General features: G+C 33.6%; 1 protein-coding gene across 1 annotated transcript in view; it reads left to right on the top strand.

Annotated features, from left to right (window-relative positions):
* The window catches only part of CDH12 (cadherin 12, type 2 (N-cadherin 2)), a 103,098-nt gene extending 84,731 nt beyond the window's left edge, over positions 1 to 18,367 (top strand). The window contains exons 6-9 of the mRNA XM_008582911.1: positions 4,841 to 4,962; positions 9,362 to 9,479; positions 13,739 to 13,990; positions 16,951 to 18,367. Coding sequence (XP_008581133.1) covers positions 4,841 to 4,962; positions 9,362 to 9,479; positions 13,739 to 13,990; positions 16,951 to 17,450 — 992 coding nt within the window. The 3' untranslated portion in view covers positions 17,451 to 18,367. The remainder of the gene's footprint in view (positions 1 to 4,840; positions 4,963 to 9,361; positions 9,480 to 13,738; positions 13,991 to 16,950) is intronic.
* Positions 18,368 to 22,674: the final 4,307 nt, after the last annotated feature.

The raw sequence follows: 22,674 nt of genomic DNA on the forward strand, positions 1-22,674 counted from the left end.
CCAGGGAATATCTCATGCAGCCTGTCTTCTTGCTCTTTGAATTAACAGATAACATAGGGCAGTAAGAAGCACAGTGAGGAGATGTGGATTCCAATCTTGCCTCAGAATCATAAGGAATGTCATAAAGAAAATGTTGTCACCCATAAGTGGGTATTTATAGAACTATAATTTTCAAACTTTGCAGATTATCAGGATAGTTTATCAATTAAAAAAATATATATAGATATATATTTATCAAATTAAATATTATGTGTAATCCCCATATACAACATAATGAGAACTGTGTATGGCAAATGCCTTCTCTTTGCTGTCTGTGAGACCACCTAAAGCTGAGAAAAAAAGCATGAGAATTATAAGTTTACACAAATTCTAAATTCTCATTTAGATTTAAAATTCAGTTTTTGTAGGATTTATCAAAGGTTACAATGGTAGTTACTAATGAATACATTTTAAAAGAGATTTCTGATTCCCGGTTCCAATTAAAGCTATACCTAACGGTCTATCCCATTTCACGTGTCATTCTGACAATGAGGCCGTCATTCTATTTGTCAAGAAGAGGGTCTATCTTCACTTCCCTTGGATTTGGAAGGGGACTAGTGACTGCCCTGACTAACATATAAAAGAAATATTGCTACACGGCTGTACTATATCATAAAAGCAATTGTTTCTGTCTGGATTTTCCTATTTCTTGAAATGTTTGCCCTTGAATTGCAGCCACAAGTTATGAGGAAGTCCAGTGTATATGAAAAGACCATCAGTGAGTTTCCTCGACTACATCTCCAGCTTGGCCCCTAGCAAACCTCCAGCATCAAGCACCAGATGTGTATAAATAAACCTTTGCATAATTACAGCTAAAAAAAAGCACCAAATCTGAGAGCCATTGCAGTCTTGTTTTCTTTTAATATGTATTTTAATATTTCTCATCACTATGAGTTGTTATCTCTTGCCACCTAACAATGTATCACCGAGTTTGTTTGGGTCAGGAATTCCAAAATGGCTCATCTAAAAAGAAGAGCTTAATATCTGTGTCAGATTGTCTGAAAGACTTCACAGGTGGGACCTGGAATCATCTGAAGCCTCATTTACTTCAGAAACCCTAAGGTGCTAAAACCTTTTGGTTTCTGCAGGTAACAACGCTCCAATTAAAGGAGCGGTGTCAGTGTAGCATAATATATTTGAGGTTCATTTCATGTTGTTGCAGCAAGTATAAGTATTTTGTTCCTTTTTATTGTTGGGTGATATCCTATTGCATGGATGTGCTACATAATGTCTATCCATTCACTGAAAGATAGGCATTCGTATCATTTCCAGTTCTGGGCCATGTGCATAATACTTTCATGTATATATGCATACAGGTTATTTATATTTATTTTATTTCTCTTTGGTAGATGTACTTCATTTCTCTTGGGCAGATACCTGAAGGTGGAATTGTTGGGTCATGAGATAAGCTTATGTTTAACATTTAAGGAAAGTGCCAAACTATTTTCCAAAGTGACTATACGATTTCATATTTCTATGGGAAGTATTTTCCATTTCATTGAGCAATGACTTATGAATTTCAGTTTACAGGACCTTCATTTGTTTTGAAAAATTTAGTCCTAAATATGTTACCTTCAGTTCTGTTGTGTATTGAATTGTTTTTCTCAATTTCACTTTAGTTTGTACTTTACTAGTATCCTAAGAATGCAATTGCCATCTTTTATATTGATCACTTACCCTGTGGCTTTGATGGAATTCCTTATTATATCTATTAATTTCTTTGTGGATTCTTTAGGATTTTCTGTCTTAGGATTTTCTATATACAGGGTCATGTTATCTTCAAGCAAAAATAGTTTTATTTTCTTCTTTCCAATCTGGATGCCTTTTATTTTTATTTTGATCTGATTGCACCAAACCCTCAAGTACAATGTTGAATATAAGTGGGCATCCTTGCCACGTGCCTAATGTTAGAGAGAAAACAGTCTTTCACCATGATGTTAGATGTCAGTTTCTTGTAGATATACTTTTTCATGTTGAGGAAATTTTCTTCTATTTATTGTTTGTTGAGAGTTTTTATCATAAATGGACATAGGATTTTGTAAAGTGCTAATTCTGAGTCTATTGAGATGGCCTTGTGAGGCTTTGTTCTTTCTTCTAATAATATGGTGATTGTTATCAGATGTTAAATCGATTTTGCCTCCCTAGGATAAACACCATTTGGGCATTGGATATTATTTTTATAATTTGCTGTTAGAATTGATTTGCTAATGTTTTGTTAAACTTTTGTACCTGTGTTTATAGAGATACTAGTCTGTGCTGTTTTGTTCCTGTGATGTTTTTGATCAGCTTTGGTATCAAGGTACAAGGAATGAGTGGTTTTCAGAAAGAGGTTGTAAAGAATTTATGTTATTTGATCTTCAAACATTTGATAGAATTTCCAATAAAGTCCTCTGGGAATGAACTTTTTATTTATATATATTATGGTTTTGTATTTTTTCTAGAGTCAGTTTTGGCAATTGGGATCTTCAAAGACATTTGTCTATTTCACCTATGTTGACATTTTTTTTGGCATAAAGCAATTTAAAATATTTCTTTCTGATAATTGACTTCATTTATTATAAGTAGTAATGTCTCCTCCATATTCCTGGTTTGGGTAATTTATAGTTTTCACTTTTTTCCCCCTTAATTTAAGCTATATTTTAAAATATTAATAATAAGGCAGTGCTAACTCAAATTGACTCGGAAAGGTATGGAAGCTGACTGAGATATCATCAAGGAGAGGGGAGGAAGATCTAACAAAGCATTTTTAAGAAATACAGAATAATTCTTGATTACCTTATATGAGCCCCAAATTATTAAATAACTTGTTACTAATATAAGCAATTTAGAACAATGAAAATTGGAATTTAAATGGATTGACTATTAGAAACTTAGAAATTAATTGTGTAAGACTTTGATTATTTAATATTTACTAACTCAATAATTGAATTTGCTTTTATGAGTAGCTATAGCTAAAGTCTACACGGTATTATTGTCAAAGAATTGGATAATCATACTCATACCGAATAAAGGTTAAATGAATTTCATCACTGCTGTCCCAAATACAGATTAGATGAGTCAGAAATAAAATAAGTCATTACTGGTTCAACATAATTTAGTAAATTATAACATAAATGAAATAATGTTATATTATTCTTATAAATTATATTCTCATGAAAAGTGCAGTGTTGATTTGAGTACAGTAGTTCTCAAACTGAGATGTTATTGCTTCCTTAACTGGTTGGTACTTAAGAATACAAAGTGAATATTTTCACTTTTAATTACGAAAAGTTTTTTTTTTTTAAATACAATAGAAGAGTTAATAATATAATTAAACCCATTAACCCATTACTCATTTTCAACAATAGGAACATGTTCTTGGTTTTTCTCTATCCTTGTTTGGACATTTGTTTGTAGTTGCCACAATGATGCCTTGTGACATTTAATTTTCGGGCAATCTAGATATCCTACAGTGCACAAGACAGTCTCACATGATAAAGATTTGTCTTAGCTAAAATGCCAAGCACCCCTTTGAGAAACACTGTTAATAATAACAAATTACAATATGATAATATTTCTGTGACAATTTATTCATTGGGATAGATGTTAAAATCCATATTGTAGGAAAATAATTTAAAACTAGCAAAAAGGGGGCCGGCCCGGTGGTGCACTGCTATAGTGCACCGCTTGGGAAGCACAGTGGCGCTCCCACCGAGGGTTCGGATCCCACATGCGGACTGGCCGCTCACTGGCTGAGCGAGGGGTGGGAGCAACACCGAGGGTTGCGATCCCGTGGCCGGTCCCGGTCCGGTACGGGCGTGACACTGAGGGTTGCGATCCGTTGCCGGTCACGAAAAGTTCACAATTCTGGCTTTGTATCTTAACTCCCCATTGTCCTAGCTGTGTGACTCTGGGCAAGGTCCTTCAAAAATTTGAGATAGTTTATCAATCCGTAAAAGTTTATAAGGTAAAATTTTATATTGAAAAAGTTAATACATGTGCATTAAGTTATGCTTTATTAGTTTAATTGATTATTTCTAGTCTTCTGCAACAAATGACAGAGATATGAAAAACAATTAGCTGGCTGGAGGCAAAATTTGTAATGAGATTTTGGCAGATATCTTTTCACACCAATATTCTTTCTGAATCTGTAGGAAGAAGTTTTTTTTTAACAAAAGTTTGTTTTTTCTTTTCTTTCTCATCACCTGCAAGTAATTAAAGGATGTATACTAGCTTTCCATAAGCCATCTCTTACTTCTACATCCATAAATCTATTTTTCTACTTTAATTCATGAAAAGCTTTTTCTCTTTTATTGTCCCTGTTGTCATCCTTCTTTTTAGGAGGAAGCTTCTAGAAGGAATCGCTTTGAGAGATTCATTTACATATGTAGATTATTTCAACCAATACAGTTTTCATTATATGGGCACAACATAGAAAACTATTTTTATCTAGTGAAAAAACATCACTAATTGGTAAAGATTGGTTCTGGAAACTAAACTTAGGATGGCTAAGTCATTTTACTAGGAAGACTCTGTACTTACAGTAAAATATCAGCTAAATAGTTGTCCTCACTTTGGTGAGAAATTTTGGGGATAAACCCTGCAGAGCTCACTGCTAGATCTCTGACAGCTAAACATTGATACCTCACTTATTCATCCTTTTACCATCTTGTAGTTGGAAACCTCAGAATTTCCCATAATAGGAAGGATTCTTTACATTCTATGTGAAGGCTGATTTTTTAACAATTTGAATACTGTTTATGGTAGAATCAATAACTGACCAAATTTTGTACTATATTTCCTCTTTTTGTGGTTTCAACAGGTAACCCATTATTAACCAGCACAGTCAACATACTGATCAATGTTCTAGATGTCAACGAATTTCCTCCAGAAATATCTGCACCATATGAGACAGCTGTGTGTGAAAATGCCAAAGCAGGACAGGTATCTTACCGATATTGTTTATTAAGAGTGTATAAAGGCCTATTATATGCATGTGTTTTAAGTTATGAAAGAATCGCTTCGAGAGAGTCATTTACATATGTAGATTATTTCAACCAATACAGTTTTCATTATATGGGCACAACATAGAAAACTATTTTTATCTAGTGAAAAAACATCACTAATTGGTAAAGATTGGTTCTGGAAACTAAACTTAGGATGGCTAAGTCATTTTACTAGGAAGACTCTGTACTTACAGTAAAATATCAGCTAAATAGTTGTCCTCACTTTGGTGAGAAATTTTGGGGATAAACCCTGCAGAGCTCACTGCTAGATCTCTGACAGCTAAACATTGATACCTCACTTATTCATCCTTTTACCATCTTGTAGTTGGAAACCTCAGAATTTCCCATAATAGGAAGGATTCTTTACATTCTATGTGAAGGCTGATTTTTTAACAATTTGAATACTGTTTATGGTAGAATCAATAACTGACCAAATTTTGTACTATATTTCCTCTTTTTGTGGTTTCAACAGGTAACCCATTATTAACCAGCACAGTCAACATACTGATCAATGTTCTAGATGTCAACGAATTTCCTCCAGAAATATCTGCACCATATGAGACAGCTGTGTGTGAAAATGCCAAAGCAGGACAGGTATCTTACCGATATTGTTTATTAAGAGTGTATAAAGGCCTATTATATGCATGTGTTTTAAGTTATTAATTCAGACATGAATACGCACACAAATATTTACTTTTCTAGATCAGATGTCTTCATGAAAGAAACCATAGGAGATATTAAGCTCTTGAATTAATGGTAGATTCATGGATATGGAGGTAATACCATAGGGGATAAAGTTTTGGTTGCCTAGTGCAAGTTCTTTGTATAATTAAAGCTCTAGGTTATGGATTCTGCTATGTTAATCCGTTTTCTTATCATGGAATTTCTAAAGGACTTGTGATTAAAAACCCAGTAAGCAAACCACTTTAGAGTGCATTTTTCCAGTGTATATCTTGTTTTGCTCATATGCTTTCATAAGAGATACAACAAAGTTCTTAAACCTACTGAAAATGTAAAGCTTCCTTCTCTAATGACCTGGAAGAGAATATATGGGTTATTCAAAAGATCTGAATTACATTTTTCTTGTCAAGTCAGTATTATTCTGGGGGGATATTCTAGTGGGGAGATTTTATGAGCAAGGAACATGTAGTTAATGCAAGTCATTTTCAAAGTCCTAGGTTTTATATGGAGTGGTGGTGGGTGGCAAGTCCCCCCCCATGCTATTATGAATGAATAAATGAATAACATAAAACGACTTTGCCATGTGTATATGATAAGAGTGTGTCCTGAAACAAGATATGATTAATACTGTGCACCTAAGTTCCAAGGGGAAAATGCATTGGTATGCTTTGGTTTGTTGCATACTTCAATCACCTTTAAATAGTATAACTACTCATTAAAGTAGATCTGAGGAGTTTTACTTCTTACTTGAAATAAATCTTTTTTTTTTTTTTTTTTGTCCTTTTTGAGACCGGCCGCACCGCGCTCAGCCAGGGAGTGCTGTGAGCGCACCGGTCATCCCTATATAGGATCCAAACCCGTGGCGGCAGCGCTGCCCGCGCTCCCAGCGCCGCACTCTCCCGAGTGCGCCACGGGCTCAGCCCTGAAATAAATCTTAATATTTGAAACAATATTTTTGTTGAAAAAAAGCCATTCTTTAATCTTTATTATTATTTTTTAAATTTGCATGCTTTATGGCCGCCCGGTGACGCACTCGGGAGAGTGCGGCGCTTGGGAGCGCGGCGGCGCTCCCTCTGAGGGTTCGGATCCCATATAGCTGGTCTGCTCACTGATTGAGCGCGGTGTGGGTGTGACACCGAGGGTTGCAATCCCGTTACCGGTCAAGAAAAAAGACAAAAAGGAAAAAAAAAGAAAAATTTGCATGCTTTATACTGCTGTCCCACAGCTCTGAACCTGTGATATCAACTAGTAATATATCTATTAAATTAAAATTAAATAAAGTTAAAAACCAACGTGCTCATTCACTTAGCCACATTTCGAGTGCTCAAAAACTGTATGTGATGAGTGAGTACTATTCAGGTGAGTGCAGATATGGAAATTTTTATTATCGTGAAAACTTCGAGTGGATTGTACTGCTCTAATTTCTAACTTTATAATTTAGGGAATTCATTAATTTTATTGCATCACAACTTATTTAATAATTTTTTTTAAGTATAAAATCTACATTCTTAATTTTAATGGGCACAGACATGCACTTAAGCTTTATCACCTTAAATGCATCTACAATTGACATGGGATGAGCCCACTGCTTGCTTCAGTGTTTGAAATATTAGATGGTACCTAAATATATGAGCACAAATAAAAATCCTGACTTATTTTTTTTTTTGGAAAGTGAGAAGAGATTTACCTAAATTCCACAACTTAGCTATTTTCCATTTTCCAGGTGCTACACTCCACCAAAATAAATAAATAAATAAATAAATAAATAAATAAGCTGGAAAAAAGGCCAATTCTTTAACTTTTAGGTAATTAGGGATATTAATGATTTCAGAGCAATCAAAATGTTGTAATGCTCCAAATGAAAGCCTTTGGGAACAGAATTCCATTGAATGCTGTGTGTTTGTTTAATAAATTAAAGAGTTTGAAAGGTTAGGAAAAGTAAAAATTGCTAGAGATCAACCCCATTTTCTTATACCTGGAGAAAGTGATTAGGAATCAGTGGGGTCCTTGGAGGCTCTGAAAAATATCTGTTGTGCTTTTTGTGTCCCGCCTGGCCACACTTATGTACAAAGCAAAACCCTGAAATTTCCCTTGAGTTTTCAGGGAGTGTGGTATATGAGCATTTTCTGCGTTGGATCTCAGCCTTTCTGCCCCTGGCCTAGGGACTCTGCATAAGAGCCATAGATCTCTTCTGGATTGTACTTGAATATCTATCCATCTATCGGTCTATTTGTCTATGTATCCATGTGTCTATCTATCTGTCATCTATTTATCCATCTGAAATAAAAGAGAATAGAAAAAAAGATTGATACTTTGTAAATCAGTAAAGATTTACATGGGGATTGTTTTTCTTAGGACGGTGACTCCCAAGTGACACTTCTAATTAAGTGCCATTCTATAACCAAGTTTCCGTATCTGTATGCTGTTCTAAAAAACTTCTTTTTATTCCAGTTATGTCGATATGTTTTGATATTAAATATCTTTAATTGAAAAAAATAAAACTAGTTGATGGTAAGCAAAACAAAACAAAATTTAATAATCAGGTATTAATCTGTAACACACAGAATATTTATGGACAAAATAGACCAATCTGGGGACATTGGTTTATGTGATGGAAATGTGAAGTTTTAGAAAGTATGTATAATGATTTTTGACTAAATTACCACATTCAATTATCTGACTTTTGGTGTTGAATAATGAAGGTCTCATCCATGACAATTCTAAAGGGTAAGTAGATCCTGTGCAAATAATTCACACTAAAATAGTGAATTGAAATTCACACTAGAGGACCAATAAAATCATTAAATTACCAATTACTAATGTAGCACTATCAAAGTCCTAGTGATACCTATCTGTCTATCTATCATTTACATACCTATATGTGTGTGTGCATGTGTGCGTGTGTAGCTATATGTGAAGGTAGATTATAGTCGTAAGATTGGGCTTTTACTGAATCACTAGTTTAATAGCATCAGTGTACAATCACATTCAATAAGGCATCTTCTTGAAGCACCAGGATTTTAACTACAAAATATACAACCTATGAGAGCAAGTTAGAAAAAACTTTAAAACAGGGTTGATAATGCTTATACTTAAAAAACTCTATGGAAACACAATTTTTGTTTCTACACAACAGAGGAAAACAAACATAACACAAAAGCAGGCATACATCCTTTGTATCTCTCTTTCTCATCATTTTGTTTATTTATGAAAATAAAACATTCTCACAAACATAACAGTTTTAAAATTTTGCTATTGCAGGGATTTTTAGATAATCAGAGATTTTGTTTCCAGTAAGCATTTTCATATGTCGGCGAGAAAGCACTTATTTCACCTAATTTAAAATGCAAGCAAATACATTTTAATTTTATGTTGCTTATTAGTGAGAATTTTCAATGCTGGTAAGCTTTTTAGTTACACAGATATTGATTTGGAATTAGTCCATGTTCTATAATTGTATCTGCCATTATTACCTGTAAATGTTTAGAGATTTGTTTATGAAAATTATGTGTAAGTAATTGACTCACTGATATTGATTCAGTAAGTGTCATTTCTGTCTACTTGCATGCTTCATTAAATAAATTTATTAGCCTGGTGTGTAAAGGTCTCTTTGAAACTGATGACTAACTCCAAGTTTAATTTCAACTTTGTTTTAGATAATTCAGATAGTCAGCGCTGCAGACCGAGATCTTTCACCTGCTGGGCAGCAGTTCTCCTTTAGATTATCACCTGAGGCTGCCATCAAACCAAATTTTACAGTCCGTGACTTCAGAAGTAAGTGGAACCACATTGAGATTTACTTATTATCACGTATCTTTGTAAAAGGGCAAAAAGGAAGGAATCAATGCTTTTCTTAAAAGTACTCACTTTCATATGACACAAAATCAATATATAAGATATGCAAAAATTCTTTAGATAGTGTAAATTAAATACGTAATCTATATAGACTGTATCTAATAAGGCAGGTTACTTTCATTGTAGATGTGGGCAATCTCTATTAATGAGTTGAGCAAATAAAAAGCTATCTGGGAAATTGAATGCTTTTCCTATTTTGAATATATAATTTGTCCTACATGTATTACTTGTATTTACAAATAGGTAACTCTTTAGTAACTATATTATTTAAATAACACATGGTATAGCACAGGTTAAATTAAATTAATTAATTTAAATGATAGAGGTTTGCATTCCTATTCCATACTGCCTAAATGGCAGACTCTTAGTGTATAAAATTATACTGTTACCCTCACAGTATTTGTATTAAATAAAATCTTATATGCAAAGCCTTTATCACAATGCCTAAAACAGGTTGCTGTGGTTTGAATGTCCCCTCAAGCTCATGGTAGAACTTAACTCCCAATATGGTGGTGGAAGATGCATCCTTCAATGGTTATTTGGATCAGGAGGATTGTGCCCTTGTAAATGGATTGATCCATTCATGGAGAAATGGGTTGATAGTTTAAGGGGTGGTCATAGGAGTGGCTCTGATAGCTTTTTAAGCAGAACAAGTGAGAAGGTTAGCTCTCTGACTCATGCCATTCTTGCTATATGATACCCTACATTGCCAAGGGACACTGTAGGGAACTCCCCACAAGAAAAAAGCCCTCACCAGATGCAACCCCTGGACTGTGGATTTCCTACCCTCCGAAAGGTAAGAAATAAACTCAATTTAATTATAAATTACTCAGTTTCAGGAATTCTAAGTGACAGAAAAGAGACTAATACACATATTCCCATCAAGATAATTTTATTTACCACCTTTGCCATCTTGTTTACACTACCCTTCTACTACCACTACTGCTAATGCTATACATTTGCTTCTACAACAACCATGCCCAAAGTATAAAGGACACTCAGTTAGAAATATTAAGGTTGACTCCTGGTCAGTTGCTCTGACTTTATTAGTTCTTGATCACGGGTATTTTATCTCTTCAACTTTCCATTTTCTATAAAATAAGGATGAAAACAATTGTGTTTATAATGTTGAGCAGCAAAAAACTAAATCTTTAATAAATTCTATGTGTATAGAACAAGTGAACAAATTGTGATGAGATAAAAATGATTATGATGCTTAATAGAAGTCAATGGATGTTTTGAGAAAATTTCATTTGCTAAAAATAATTAGGGGAAGAAAATCAGAGATTCTACATTTTGTCACTGAAGGAGATTAAGTAGGATTTGCTGAACACAGTAGGGTAATGTGAGGAATGTCTGTAAACGAAACAGCATCCCAAACCTGAAGCGCTTTATAAGTAGGGTGACCACATATTTTGTCATGAATACTGGAAAAGTTAGAAATATTAAGGTTGACTCCTGGTCAGTTGCTCTGACGTTATTAGTTCTTGATCACGGGTATTTTATCTCTTCAAGTTTCCATTCTCTATAAAATAAGGATGAAAACAATTGAGTTTATAATGTTGAGTAGCAAAAAACTAAATCTTTAATAAATTCTATGTGTATAGAACAAGTGAACACATTGTGATGAGATAAAAATGATTATGATGCTTAGTAGAAGTCAATGGATGTTTTGAGAAAATTTCATTTGCTAAAAATAATTAGGGGAAGAAAATCAGAGATTCCACATTTTATCACTGAAGGAGATTAAGTAGGATTTGCTGAATACAGTAGGGTAATGTGAGGAATGTCTGTAAATGAAACAACATCCCAAACCTGAAGCGCTTTATAAGTAGGGTGACCACATATTTTGTCATGAATACTGGAACACTTTTGAGAATGGAATTGGGCAATACTAATAATTTTAATTTAGAGTGTACACATAAAATAAGGCTGTTCAATTCAAACTGTACCATATGGGCATCCTATTTACAAGCCATTTAAAGAGAACTTAAATCCAGTGACTGTAGGAGTCTTTGAAAGGGCTAAGCAAGAATATAACATGTTCAGATTTGCATTTTAGGAAGATCAGTTTGCATGCAGTATGGAAAAGACATTACAGTGAGATAAGACTAGTTCGGATGTCATTGTCATAACTGGTGAGAGCCTTTGATTAGTATAATGGCTGGGAGGATGAAGACATGTGGGCAGAGGTAGAATTGGTAGGACTTAAAGATAGAACCCCTAGATTTGATATGTGAGTATAATGGAGAAGACAAATCAGATTTCCAGATCATAGGTTTGGGCAACTAGGTAAATGATCACATCATTCACTAAACATAAGTATTGACTATTTTCCACTATTGTATCTTTGTTGGAGGTTCAATATCAGATGAATCATGATAATGTGAACCAGATCATTTTACCTCTTAGCACATAGTTTTATCGTGTATGAAACATGCATGTGACACAAAAATCTACATGTCATTTACTGTGCTCCCTATTTTATGTTAAGTTATAGCTGTAAGTGTAAGTTTTTGCATGCTTTGTTCTGTTTTTTAGTGGATAGAAATCATTTTAAGGGTGGAAATGAGGTTTAAAATGTCTTTTTCTTCCCACTATGTACAATACAACAAAATTGATTTGGTCAGTTCTTATAAATAATAAATTGAAAATAAACTTTTAAAAAGCCTAGTTTGCTTTTTGAAATGAATTGAGTTCAAGAATACCATATCCCTGCCTCCTCCCAACTTTAGACACACTAGATTTTCTACTATCAATCATTTCATCCCAGCTTATGAACTTTAATCCTTGGCTGTTCCTTTTCCCCAGCCTCAAGTATTCAACCATCAATTGCTGAAGATTTCAATGCTGCTTCGACATTTTTCCATCTCTGCTGTCACAAGTGCCTGGCCTTACTAACTCTGACTGAGAATGGGGTAGTAATCATCTGGCATCTTGATGTTTCATTTCTCAATTATAAAACCTCCTCTCTGTAATAATAACAAATTAATCCTTCCATAGCAAACCCTAATCTTCACAGGTAGTTTTCTCATTTTGGTGCTTCCTTTGCAGTGAATGTATAAATGCTGTCTACATTTCAGTTTTTGAATTTAGAGTCTACAGGCAGAAGAACAGAGAGTGAAATAGCCACATATTTCTGACAGACTTGCATAGTAATGAGTAATACACTTTTCCAATTTTTTTCCCCTGATTTCCAAGTGGGTATCATGCATGGCTATAATAGACTGCCTATCAATATATGTCTAAAAACAGGAAAACGTTTCTAGGAGTTGCTGTAATTGACATAAAAAATGAAATAGTGTTTGAATAAAACAAAATGTCTGCTTTTTCATGTAGAAATAAAATAAGTAAAGAGCAAATGCATGCAAAATAAGTTTCAATATAAATATTAATTGCATTTATATAAACGTAGAAATTTGCCTTGCCTTGGATTATTGTAACAACTATTACCATTGTTGATTTAATCAGAATTACAATAATTACTTTTGTAATTATATTAAAATGGTGATTGTTATAATTCATGGTGTTTAAAATTTTTAATGGATTTTCATGTTTTTTAAACACACTATTTTCCTTTTCATGTTTCTTACTCTAGCTGATGTGCAGAAGTGAATGTGTTTATATATACAAACATATATATAGCATATATAAACATTTATAAGCATATATAAACACACATAAAACATATTTCTGCATATAAAACATATACACGGGAAAAGCAAGTTTTAATTTGAAATAGTCAATTGATATTTAATATACCTTAAAAAATAGGTTCTTATGTAAAATATTTTGCAGACTCATACTTTTTAATCTTTGTTCTTCTGTTATGTAGGAGATCATCCACAGAAGTATTACTTTTCTCACTGGGATTTTGGTATCTGAAAAAAATGGGTCAATACTACACATTTCTTGTTTGGCAAATTATTCTTTATTCTTTCTGATCAGAAAATTTAATTCTTACACCAGACAAGATTAATGTTTCTTCTTTCCGTAAGGATTATTTTGGTTACATTTGATTACATTTTGGCAGCTTTCATAATGACAAAAGAAAGAATTAAACTAAGGATGAATTTACTGATTCAAGAACAGCTTCCCACTGTTTAGCAGATAACCACCTTTAAGACTTGAAGTGAAACTCATAGTAACCATGTTATCATAAATGTCATGTTTTGTAGACAACACAGCTGGAATTGAAACCAGAAGAAATGGATACAGCCGCAGGCAGCAAGAGTTATATTTTCTCCCTGTTGTAATAGAAGACAGCAGTTATCCTGTCCAGAGCAGCACAAACACAATGACTATTCGAGTTTGTAGATGTGACTCTGATGGTACCATCCTGTCTTGTAACGTGGAAGCAATTTTTCTACCTGTAGGACTTAGCACTGGGGCGTTGATTGCAATCCTGCTGTGCATTATTATACTCTTAGGTTAGTTTCAATATTAATCACATTCTCTCTATCGTGCTCTCTCTATATCTCCTCCACTCCCCAGTCTCTCTTTCTTTTGTCTCTCTCTCTCTTTCCTTAGTTTACCATGTAAATCAGTTTTTCTTCATTGAGATGTCATCAGGATAGATGGTTATCTGCATTAAATTAAATTTTTGTCTTTATTGAAATTATTTTTCTAATTCATACCTTATGGATATATGTTATTGTTAATAAATACATTCAAGCCCTAGGCGATTTTCAAGTAATAATAGTTTGTGGCCCTTTCCACAATAATATTCTCCATAATAATCATCCATTTACAACAGTTTCTCAATTTATTTTACATCCTAATAATTACTAGTAATTTATATCTTAGTAATTATTGCTGTCTATTAGAGATTATATAAATAACAAATTATATAAATTAACTATTTTCAAATCATTTCAAAAAAAATCTGCTAAATGAAAATTGTTCTCAAATTCCCGTTCAGTAAAGAAAAGGAAGAAAAGAGAACGAACAGAAAGTTAAAAGAACAGAGATCCCCCAATTTCTCTTTTTTTCTGTTTAAACTGCCAGCCAGAAGCAATTCTTCTTTTAATTTTTTCACATCTTCTCACCTCAAAATTTGAACCATTTTCACTAGAACAGAACAGAACAGATTGAAATATCTAGAAGCACTGCAAAAAAAAAAAAATATATATATATATATATATATAAAAACAAACAAAAAAACAAAACAATACAAAAAAAGGATTGAAGAAAATGTATTTTGTAACATCTCTGTGAGTGTGAATAGAAACCTATCTTAGGGGTTTCCCTCTTCCATCAACTTTGTTCAGCTTATCCATTTCACTTATTAATTCAGTGCCAGATTCACAAAAGTAGAGAGAGATTTTCTACTTTGCCAGTTACTCCTTTAAAATCAGATTATAGCAGATGTACAATTAGACACTGTGAAATCAGTTTATGTATGCATATTCACTATTTAAACAAAAAATATTCTGACAAATATGTACACCTGCCTTTATTTCTAGGATAGAAAATAAAATTTTTAAAAATCACTAGGGTGTAAAACATGGAGTAGGACATTAAATCATAGTTTGTGGAGAACATTCTCTGAGTCAGAAGATCACACTTGCTTGGAAGGTGAAGTTCTAGTTCAATTTGCATGGTGTATATATTAATTTCACATGATAACTTTGGTGTCTGTAACAAAGTATTTTTTAATGTCCATATAATTTATAATAAATTATTCCTGGCATCTGTTTGTGCTGATGATATAAATCTTAAAAGGGAACATTTAAAATAACATTTTCACATCTGAAATTGAACATGATCAGTTAAGTGTTTACCTTCAAATCAAGGAATCCTCTTCCCATCTTGCATGACTTGGAATGTTCTGGGTGTTCTCCTTTGGCCTCTTTGGTCCTCGTAGAGTGTAGCACATAATCTGCTCAGGTCATCATGGTCATCCACTACCATTGGCAGCTCATTTGTAAATACCTCCTGAAAGTCTACAGTGCACCTGTGCTATTCTAGGCATTGTGAATTTGCTGGTATACAGCAGTGAATATTGACACTCTTTGTCTTGCCATGGGGTCTGCTAAAAAATCCATCTATTCTTTTACCTCCTTGACCAATCTCATACCCATTTAGGTATTTCAGCTTATTCTCAGCCATTTTCACATGCTTCCTATTGTGGGTGGAAACATGAAAAGTGTGTGGTGCTCAGGTCACTTTTAGGTGGCACATCTCACTATTCCCTTTCTCAGCCATGACAACTCAAAAGCCATTTTACATCCAGGGCTTCTCCCTGAGGCTGCAGTCTCTCACACATTCCCTGGGAAAACAAACAGCTGTCTCCTAAATTCTGGGATTTTCTAAACCCGGGGAGAAGTGCAGGGTGCCAAACATCTCTCCAAGCCACTGTATAGGACAATGTCTCCTCCCTTCTTCCAACCATTTCTAATGTGGAGGAGAGAACAAATACATAGACTTTTGTCAAATGAGTTCTTCTCTACTTTTCAATTCTATGATGAGAATCTTCCAGATTCTGCTGTGGTAAATCAAAAACACCTTGGCTTTCATCCTGTTGCCAGCACTGTGGAAGAGAAGAGGTTCTATACAAGCAAAGCAGAGCACTAAGTTCATGTAGATCTGTGCACATGCACCTCTAAAAGTAAACACCATAGATTTCATGGAGAGCTTAGAGTTGACTAGAAACAAAGAAATGTCAATAATGAATCATATAAATTAACTACTTCAAAATATTCTCTTGCTTCTTGAAGGTAACCTGAATGCTAGGCATTTGGTTTGAAAAATGTCTCAATATGGCAAGACAGAATAGAAATAATTAGAGGTGTTAGTTGATGTGATTTATAAAACTAAGGCCCTTATATTCTGTATTTTCCTTCCTTCCTTCATCCTTTCCTTCCTTCCTCTTGTTCTCTCTTTCATATTCATTGATTTTAAAAGTGTTTGCCACAGTAAAGATTTGGGTTTATTTCAATAGAAATACAAATTTCTAATTACCAATTGAGAATATGACAATCATGAGATTTGCTATAAATAATATGTGTGTTACTTATAGGCTGTAATACTCACATTTCGTTATATCAACCCTTTCAACTCTCTGTAGGATTAGAACAAGCATTATTTTCTTTTTTCATTTTGTCACACATATTTTTTACCTGACCCCAAAATATTTAAATATAAAGATACCCAATTTTATGAGTAACTTGGCTATAGATTGTTACAGTTTCAAAATGAAGTTGACTATGGACAGTGAAAAAATAGAAACATATATAGATGATCTTATTGATTATAGTGTGTTGACTTTGAAAATAATAGGAAGTCATTAAAGAAACTCAGCCAGCCTTGATCAATGTTAATTTTGCTAGAGGAGTGAAATGATGTACCTGCTTTCTATTCTCAAATTGCAATTTTTGTCTTCTTGTAGTCATAGTCGTGCTGTATGTAGCGCTGCGAAGGCAGAAGAAAAAGGACACCCTGATGACCTCAAAAGAAGACATCAGAGACAATGTCATCCATTATGATGATGAGGGAGGCGGGGAGGAGGACACCCAGGCTTTTGACATTGGGGCTCTGAGAAATCCTAAAGTGATTGAAGAGAACAAAATTCGCAGGGATATAAAACCAGACTCCCTCTGTTTACCTCGTCAGAGAGCACCAGTGGAAGATAACACAGACATAAGGGACTTCATTCATCAAAGGCTACAAGAAAATGATGTGGACCCAACCGCGCCACCATATGACTCATTGGCCACCTATGCCTACGAAGGAGATGGGTCTGTGGCAGAGTCCCTCAGCTCGATAGACTCCCTCACCACCGAAGCCGACCAGGACTTCGACTATCTGACAGACTGGGGACCCCGCTTTAAGGTCTTGGCAGACATGTTTGGTGAAGAAGAGAGTTATAATCCAGATAAAGTCACTTAGTGGTGACATGAAGACTAAAAGGAACACAACTGAGAGGAGAAATTTTTTTAAAAAGAAAAAGAAACAAATAAAAATCATATCCACACAGACACACACACAGGCTTTACAGGACAAGATTCCTTTGATTATCTGGTTTCTAGCAAGTTACTCTATTTATCCTCTTGTCAGTTTTGGTTTATTCTTCCAACACAAGATAAATCTTATTATATGTACTTGCTTTGTTTTGTTTTGTTACTTCAGAAACACACTGAGACAAGCTCAGGCCTATTAAATACAATTTACAGACATGACAACCTAGAATGAAGATAGCTATGTGGCATCACGGTGGAAGAGTGTTAGATTTTTCTTAATTCCACTAAAGTGCCTATTGAAACTCTTCTCATTTCAAGTGGTGTACAGTACACTCTGCTGTGATGGCATTGCAGGATTCAGAGATAAAGAGGATGTAAAACAAAGACAGCGTCTTTATGTCAAGGAGCAATAGCAATATGCTGACTCTTCTTCCCTGTTGAGACAAACAGGAAGAATACTTTCTGAACTCCATCTTCTTATAATTCAAAGTTGTTTTTTTTCTTTTTAAAACTGTATGCCAAAACATATCTGCTTCTCCTCCCCTTTCAGAAAATTGGACTAAATATGATAATATCAAAACAGTATGTATAAGTCCTGAATTCTAAAAGCAATGTTTGATCTTAATAGTTCATATTAAAGGTGTTCATTCAAATGTTACTTTTTTCCAAATAATAAAATTTTAAAAAAGGGAATAAAAAAAAATCCTCTTTATAAAGTGAGGCCTCAGGGCTCAAATTCCACCTTAAAATAAATATTGGTTTTGGTTAATGCTGTACTGGTGTGTGAAAAATTGGTTTTGAAAAGTCACCATATTATTAAAACTTTCAGTCATTGGTAAAACTTCAGGCTGTGTTTCTGTGAAAATTTCTGAGGGGAAAAAAACTGCCATTAATTTAAACATGGGAAGAAAAATTCATTATACAGTTTTTCAGTTTCTTACAATTTAACAATTATTTAATAAGCAATGAAAGTAAAATACATATCAAATAATATAGCATGGATTTATAATATGACTAACAATATACATTACTGAACAGATGAAAAATCAGGGACTTCAGAAAGTTCCAACCAATGACTAAATGATAAAATAAACACATACAAAATCAGACAGTTGATTCACTTACTTTACTAACATGGATTTATCTTTGTGAACAGCCTTATTATATTGGAGCAGAGTTACCTCTTTGCTCCCTCATCTACAATAATTCTAATATACACAACCCCTTATAACTTCCCTGTAAAGAAATTTTTAATTTGGTGCAAATTTCTAAGGACTAGATTTTATCAGCATATTAGTGAAGTACACTCATATACATTATGTTCAAATGGTTGTACCCTATCCAGAAATGCTCATAACAAAACAGATGCAAATTATAAAGTAATATATTTTCTCAATATATTTACTAAGCAAGAGACGACTGAAATAGTTACACTGTAGATAGGAAAAAAAAAAATAAGTTTCTTGTGGGTCCATCCTGAAGATGTGGTCACTGTCTAGATGTGTTTAGGAAACATTTATGAATTATATTTAATATCTCCAAGGTTGTGAAAGTAAAAATTCACATGTGAGAAAAACAGGTAGAAATATGGATTACATAACATAGGCAAATTATATTCAGCTCTATTTATTCATGAATGCTTACTTTAAAATTATCTCAGTATGAATTATGCTGTGGCAATGGGGCCATTCGAATCTGCATTTCCTATTGCTTTTTTGGTGTCTCCCATTGCCTACTCTCCTTCTCTGTCAGAAATAGCTGTTGAATACATTTTCCTCTGTTCACACCCCAATTTCACCTTTGTCTCATCCCTGAGAACTGCATTACAATATTCATGTAGTATAATAATTTGCAGTACAATATATTTTAGGAAATATTTATGTGATTATTTCAGAAAGCTGATGATGTCATAATCACACTGCAGAGAAAAAATAAAGCAAATTCTGGGTTTGCACTAGTTGCATGATTTGCTATGGAATGATGCACAGTCCCCTAAAGAAGGTATATATGCAAGATCACTTCTGGTTGACAAAATGATTCTTGTCAGGAACTACTGCATTTCGCATTTTGCTAGGGAATCTAACTGCCTCTGCATGTAATCAGATATCAAAAGCAATGGCAGCATAAAGGAAATTTGGGAGGGACTGGTCATTTCAAACCACTGACTGAGAAGCTAAGTAAAAATATGAAATTGGTAGGTCTTATTTTCATCAAACGCATAAGCCTTTTTCAATACTCTGTCTTTCAACTCCACTGCAGTAGTTAATTGGGCTGCCATAATATAACACCACAGACTGAGTGGTTTAAATGACGGAAATTTATTTCCTCACTGTTCTGAAAACAAAAAGTACAATATCAAGGTGTCTTCAGGGTTGGTTCCTCCTGAGGGCCTTTCTCCTTGGCTTGTAGTGGGCTATTTCTACTCTGTCTTCACAGGGTCTTCTCTCTGTGCTTGTTTGTGTCCTACTTTTTCATCTTATAAGGATGCGAGTTATACTGGATTAGGGCCTACACAAATGACCGCTTTTTAACTTAATTACCTCTTTAAAGGCCCTATCTCCAAACACAGTCACATTCTGAGGTACTGGTGGTTAGGATTTCAACATGTGAAACTCAAGGAGGCACAATGCAGACCATAACAACCACACAGATGTCAAAAGCAAAAATGAATTTTTTTTCCCCAAAAAACATTTGATTTACAACAAATAAGCAAACAAACAAATATACAGGGAGGATAAAAATTTAAATGAAAATAATTTCGAGTACAATGGGAAAAAAGAGGAGAGATACAATGAAAAGTGGTCTTTGGTGCTCATAAGTTGTAAGTATTATGGTATATCTTTTATGCTACAGCAAGCACTAGGCCTAATATTTCAATACTCTTAATATCTTGGGATTGTTGTTCTTTATAATAAAACAGTCAGTGGACTTCCTTCAAGCACTAAGCAATATAACACATGTTCAAAATTCACGTGGGGAATTTTCACTATGAATAATTAAACCATAATTTTGTTATTGCCTTGCATGTTTACCTTTACAGAAGTATACATGTACGTATTATATGTAACATGCACTTGTTATATATATTTGTCATATATTTTGTTATATTTTTTAAAGTGTTACCTTTAATTGTATTCAAAGGAGTATTAGATCATCACATAAGAGTGAAACAGTGTAATTTACTAGAAATAATCTAAAATTGTTTTTGTACAAAATTCTCTGACTAAACGTGTCATATAGGGCAAGTTTCTTAGACTCCCAGTGTTTTGTTGTTGTTGATGAAATTAATCTGTTTTACTTAATTTTGTGTAAGTTTCCCCTAAAATTTCTCGACTCAAAATCTGATTATAATCACATGAAATCCCTTAATTTATTTACATAGTGATTACGTAAAATTATGAAAATTATAGAGAACTTTAAAACATAAGAAAACTACCAGAGATCTTTGAAGTATGGATTGGAACGTTCATACATTAAAACTCACCATTTCTACCACATTCAGGAGAGCCAGGCAACTATTAAGTACAAATGTCAAAATTCTTCAGCAATATAGAATGGAAAGAGTGCACATAAAAAGAGAGAGAAAAAAGCGTTAAAATAACTAGAGTGCAGATCTTGAGCCAAAGAGGAAAAACAAGTGACAGGAAGAAAAGATTAGAAGGAATGTGCTAGTCCCTAAAGACATCCTTAGGAAAATGATTGAATAGCTATTGTAGCAAAAATGGGAATTCCTAAAAGATGTAAATATATTTGCGGTGGTCTCTAAACTAAAACTAAAACTGAAGAAAGAGTTGATAGGAAGTAAGTCAACAGCATGTTTGCTTCCTAAAAAAAAAATGTGTATATGTGTGGGGAGGGGGGGCGGGGATTAATTTTATAAATCACTCCTTGCTTGAAAATTTTTTTGTCTCCTTACCTCGTGTATGCTTTGGTTATGTACACAATTCTCATTTGAAATTATTTTTAACTCAATATTTTGAAGGGTTTTTTTTTTTTTTTTTTTCCCTTCTTCTGGCATTTAACTCAGCTGGAGAGACAAAAGAATGACTGTGCCACTCCTTCTTGTGTATGTGATATGGGTTTTTTTTTGCATGACAATATTCAGATTTTTTCTTTATTCTCAGTGTTATAAAATTTCACACTAATGAGTCTTCTGTCATTCTCAGGACTACACATTAGGGAGCCCCATTCAATATGTCAGAACCTTCAGTTCTAGGCAATACTTCTTTGTATTCATTCTTTGATGGTTTCCTAAGCTGTATTTTTCTATTCTGTCTTTGTGAGATATTTAATATTTGGTTTTTGGATGTTCTGGATTTAAGAGCTAATTGTGTTATCTCTTAACTATCACTTCCTATCTTATATTTTACCTTATTTTCATGATGTTTTTTAGATTTTTTAAAATTTTTGTCTTCTATCTCTATTGATTTTATTTGTAGTGATATTTTTAAAAAAATTCAACAGTATTTTCTTCTTCTGTTCTTTTTCCTGTTATTCTTTGCTTATTTTTAGATGAATCTATTCTTGACTCTCTCTGATAATGTTAAATATAGCTGGGTTTCTGTGTTTTTATTTTTGATTTTTGTAATCCTATTGTATTAAGTCCTTCAAACATAGCATATGGAAAGGGAACTTTAGACTTTCATTTTATTCTATTTTAACCTCCAGTTTTCATTTCAGTTTTCTGCCATATTTAATATGCCCAAATCATGACACATTTCAGGATGTGGTGAAAAGACAAGTTATCTATTGAGCTACAACCTGGTTCTCTTTTCTCCAATTTTCTGCCCAACTTCATCTATCAACATTCTATTAACCTTCCAATCATTTATTCAAAATACTTGTCTGCTAATGGACAATATACCACTCTATTGTTGTGGTGATACATTCACACACACAGATACATACATGTGCACATATGTATGACAGAGAAATGATACACAGAAATTATTTATAAATTCACATTCCCTTTTTAAGTTACATTATGATTGCTGCTTTTTCTCCAGATGGAAGAGCCATACAGATATAAACTCAATCAGTCATAATGACCCAAAAGCTGGAGAAAAAGACTGATAATTGTGAATTTTATATCCATTGTTATAAAATAATGAGATTAAATCTAATGTGAATGTGTATATGCACACAAACATACA

The sequence above is a fragment of the Galeopterus variegatus genome, unplaced genomic scaffold (genome assembly GCF_000696425.1).
Source record: "Galeopterus variegatus unplaced genomic scaffold, G_variegatus-3.0.2 Scaffold2758, whole genome shotgun sequence".
Lineage (NCBI taxonomy): Eukaryota > Metazoa > Chordata > Mammalia > Dermoptera > Cynocephalidae > Galeopterus > Galeopterus variegatus.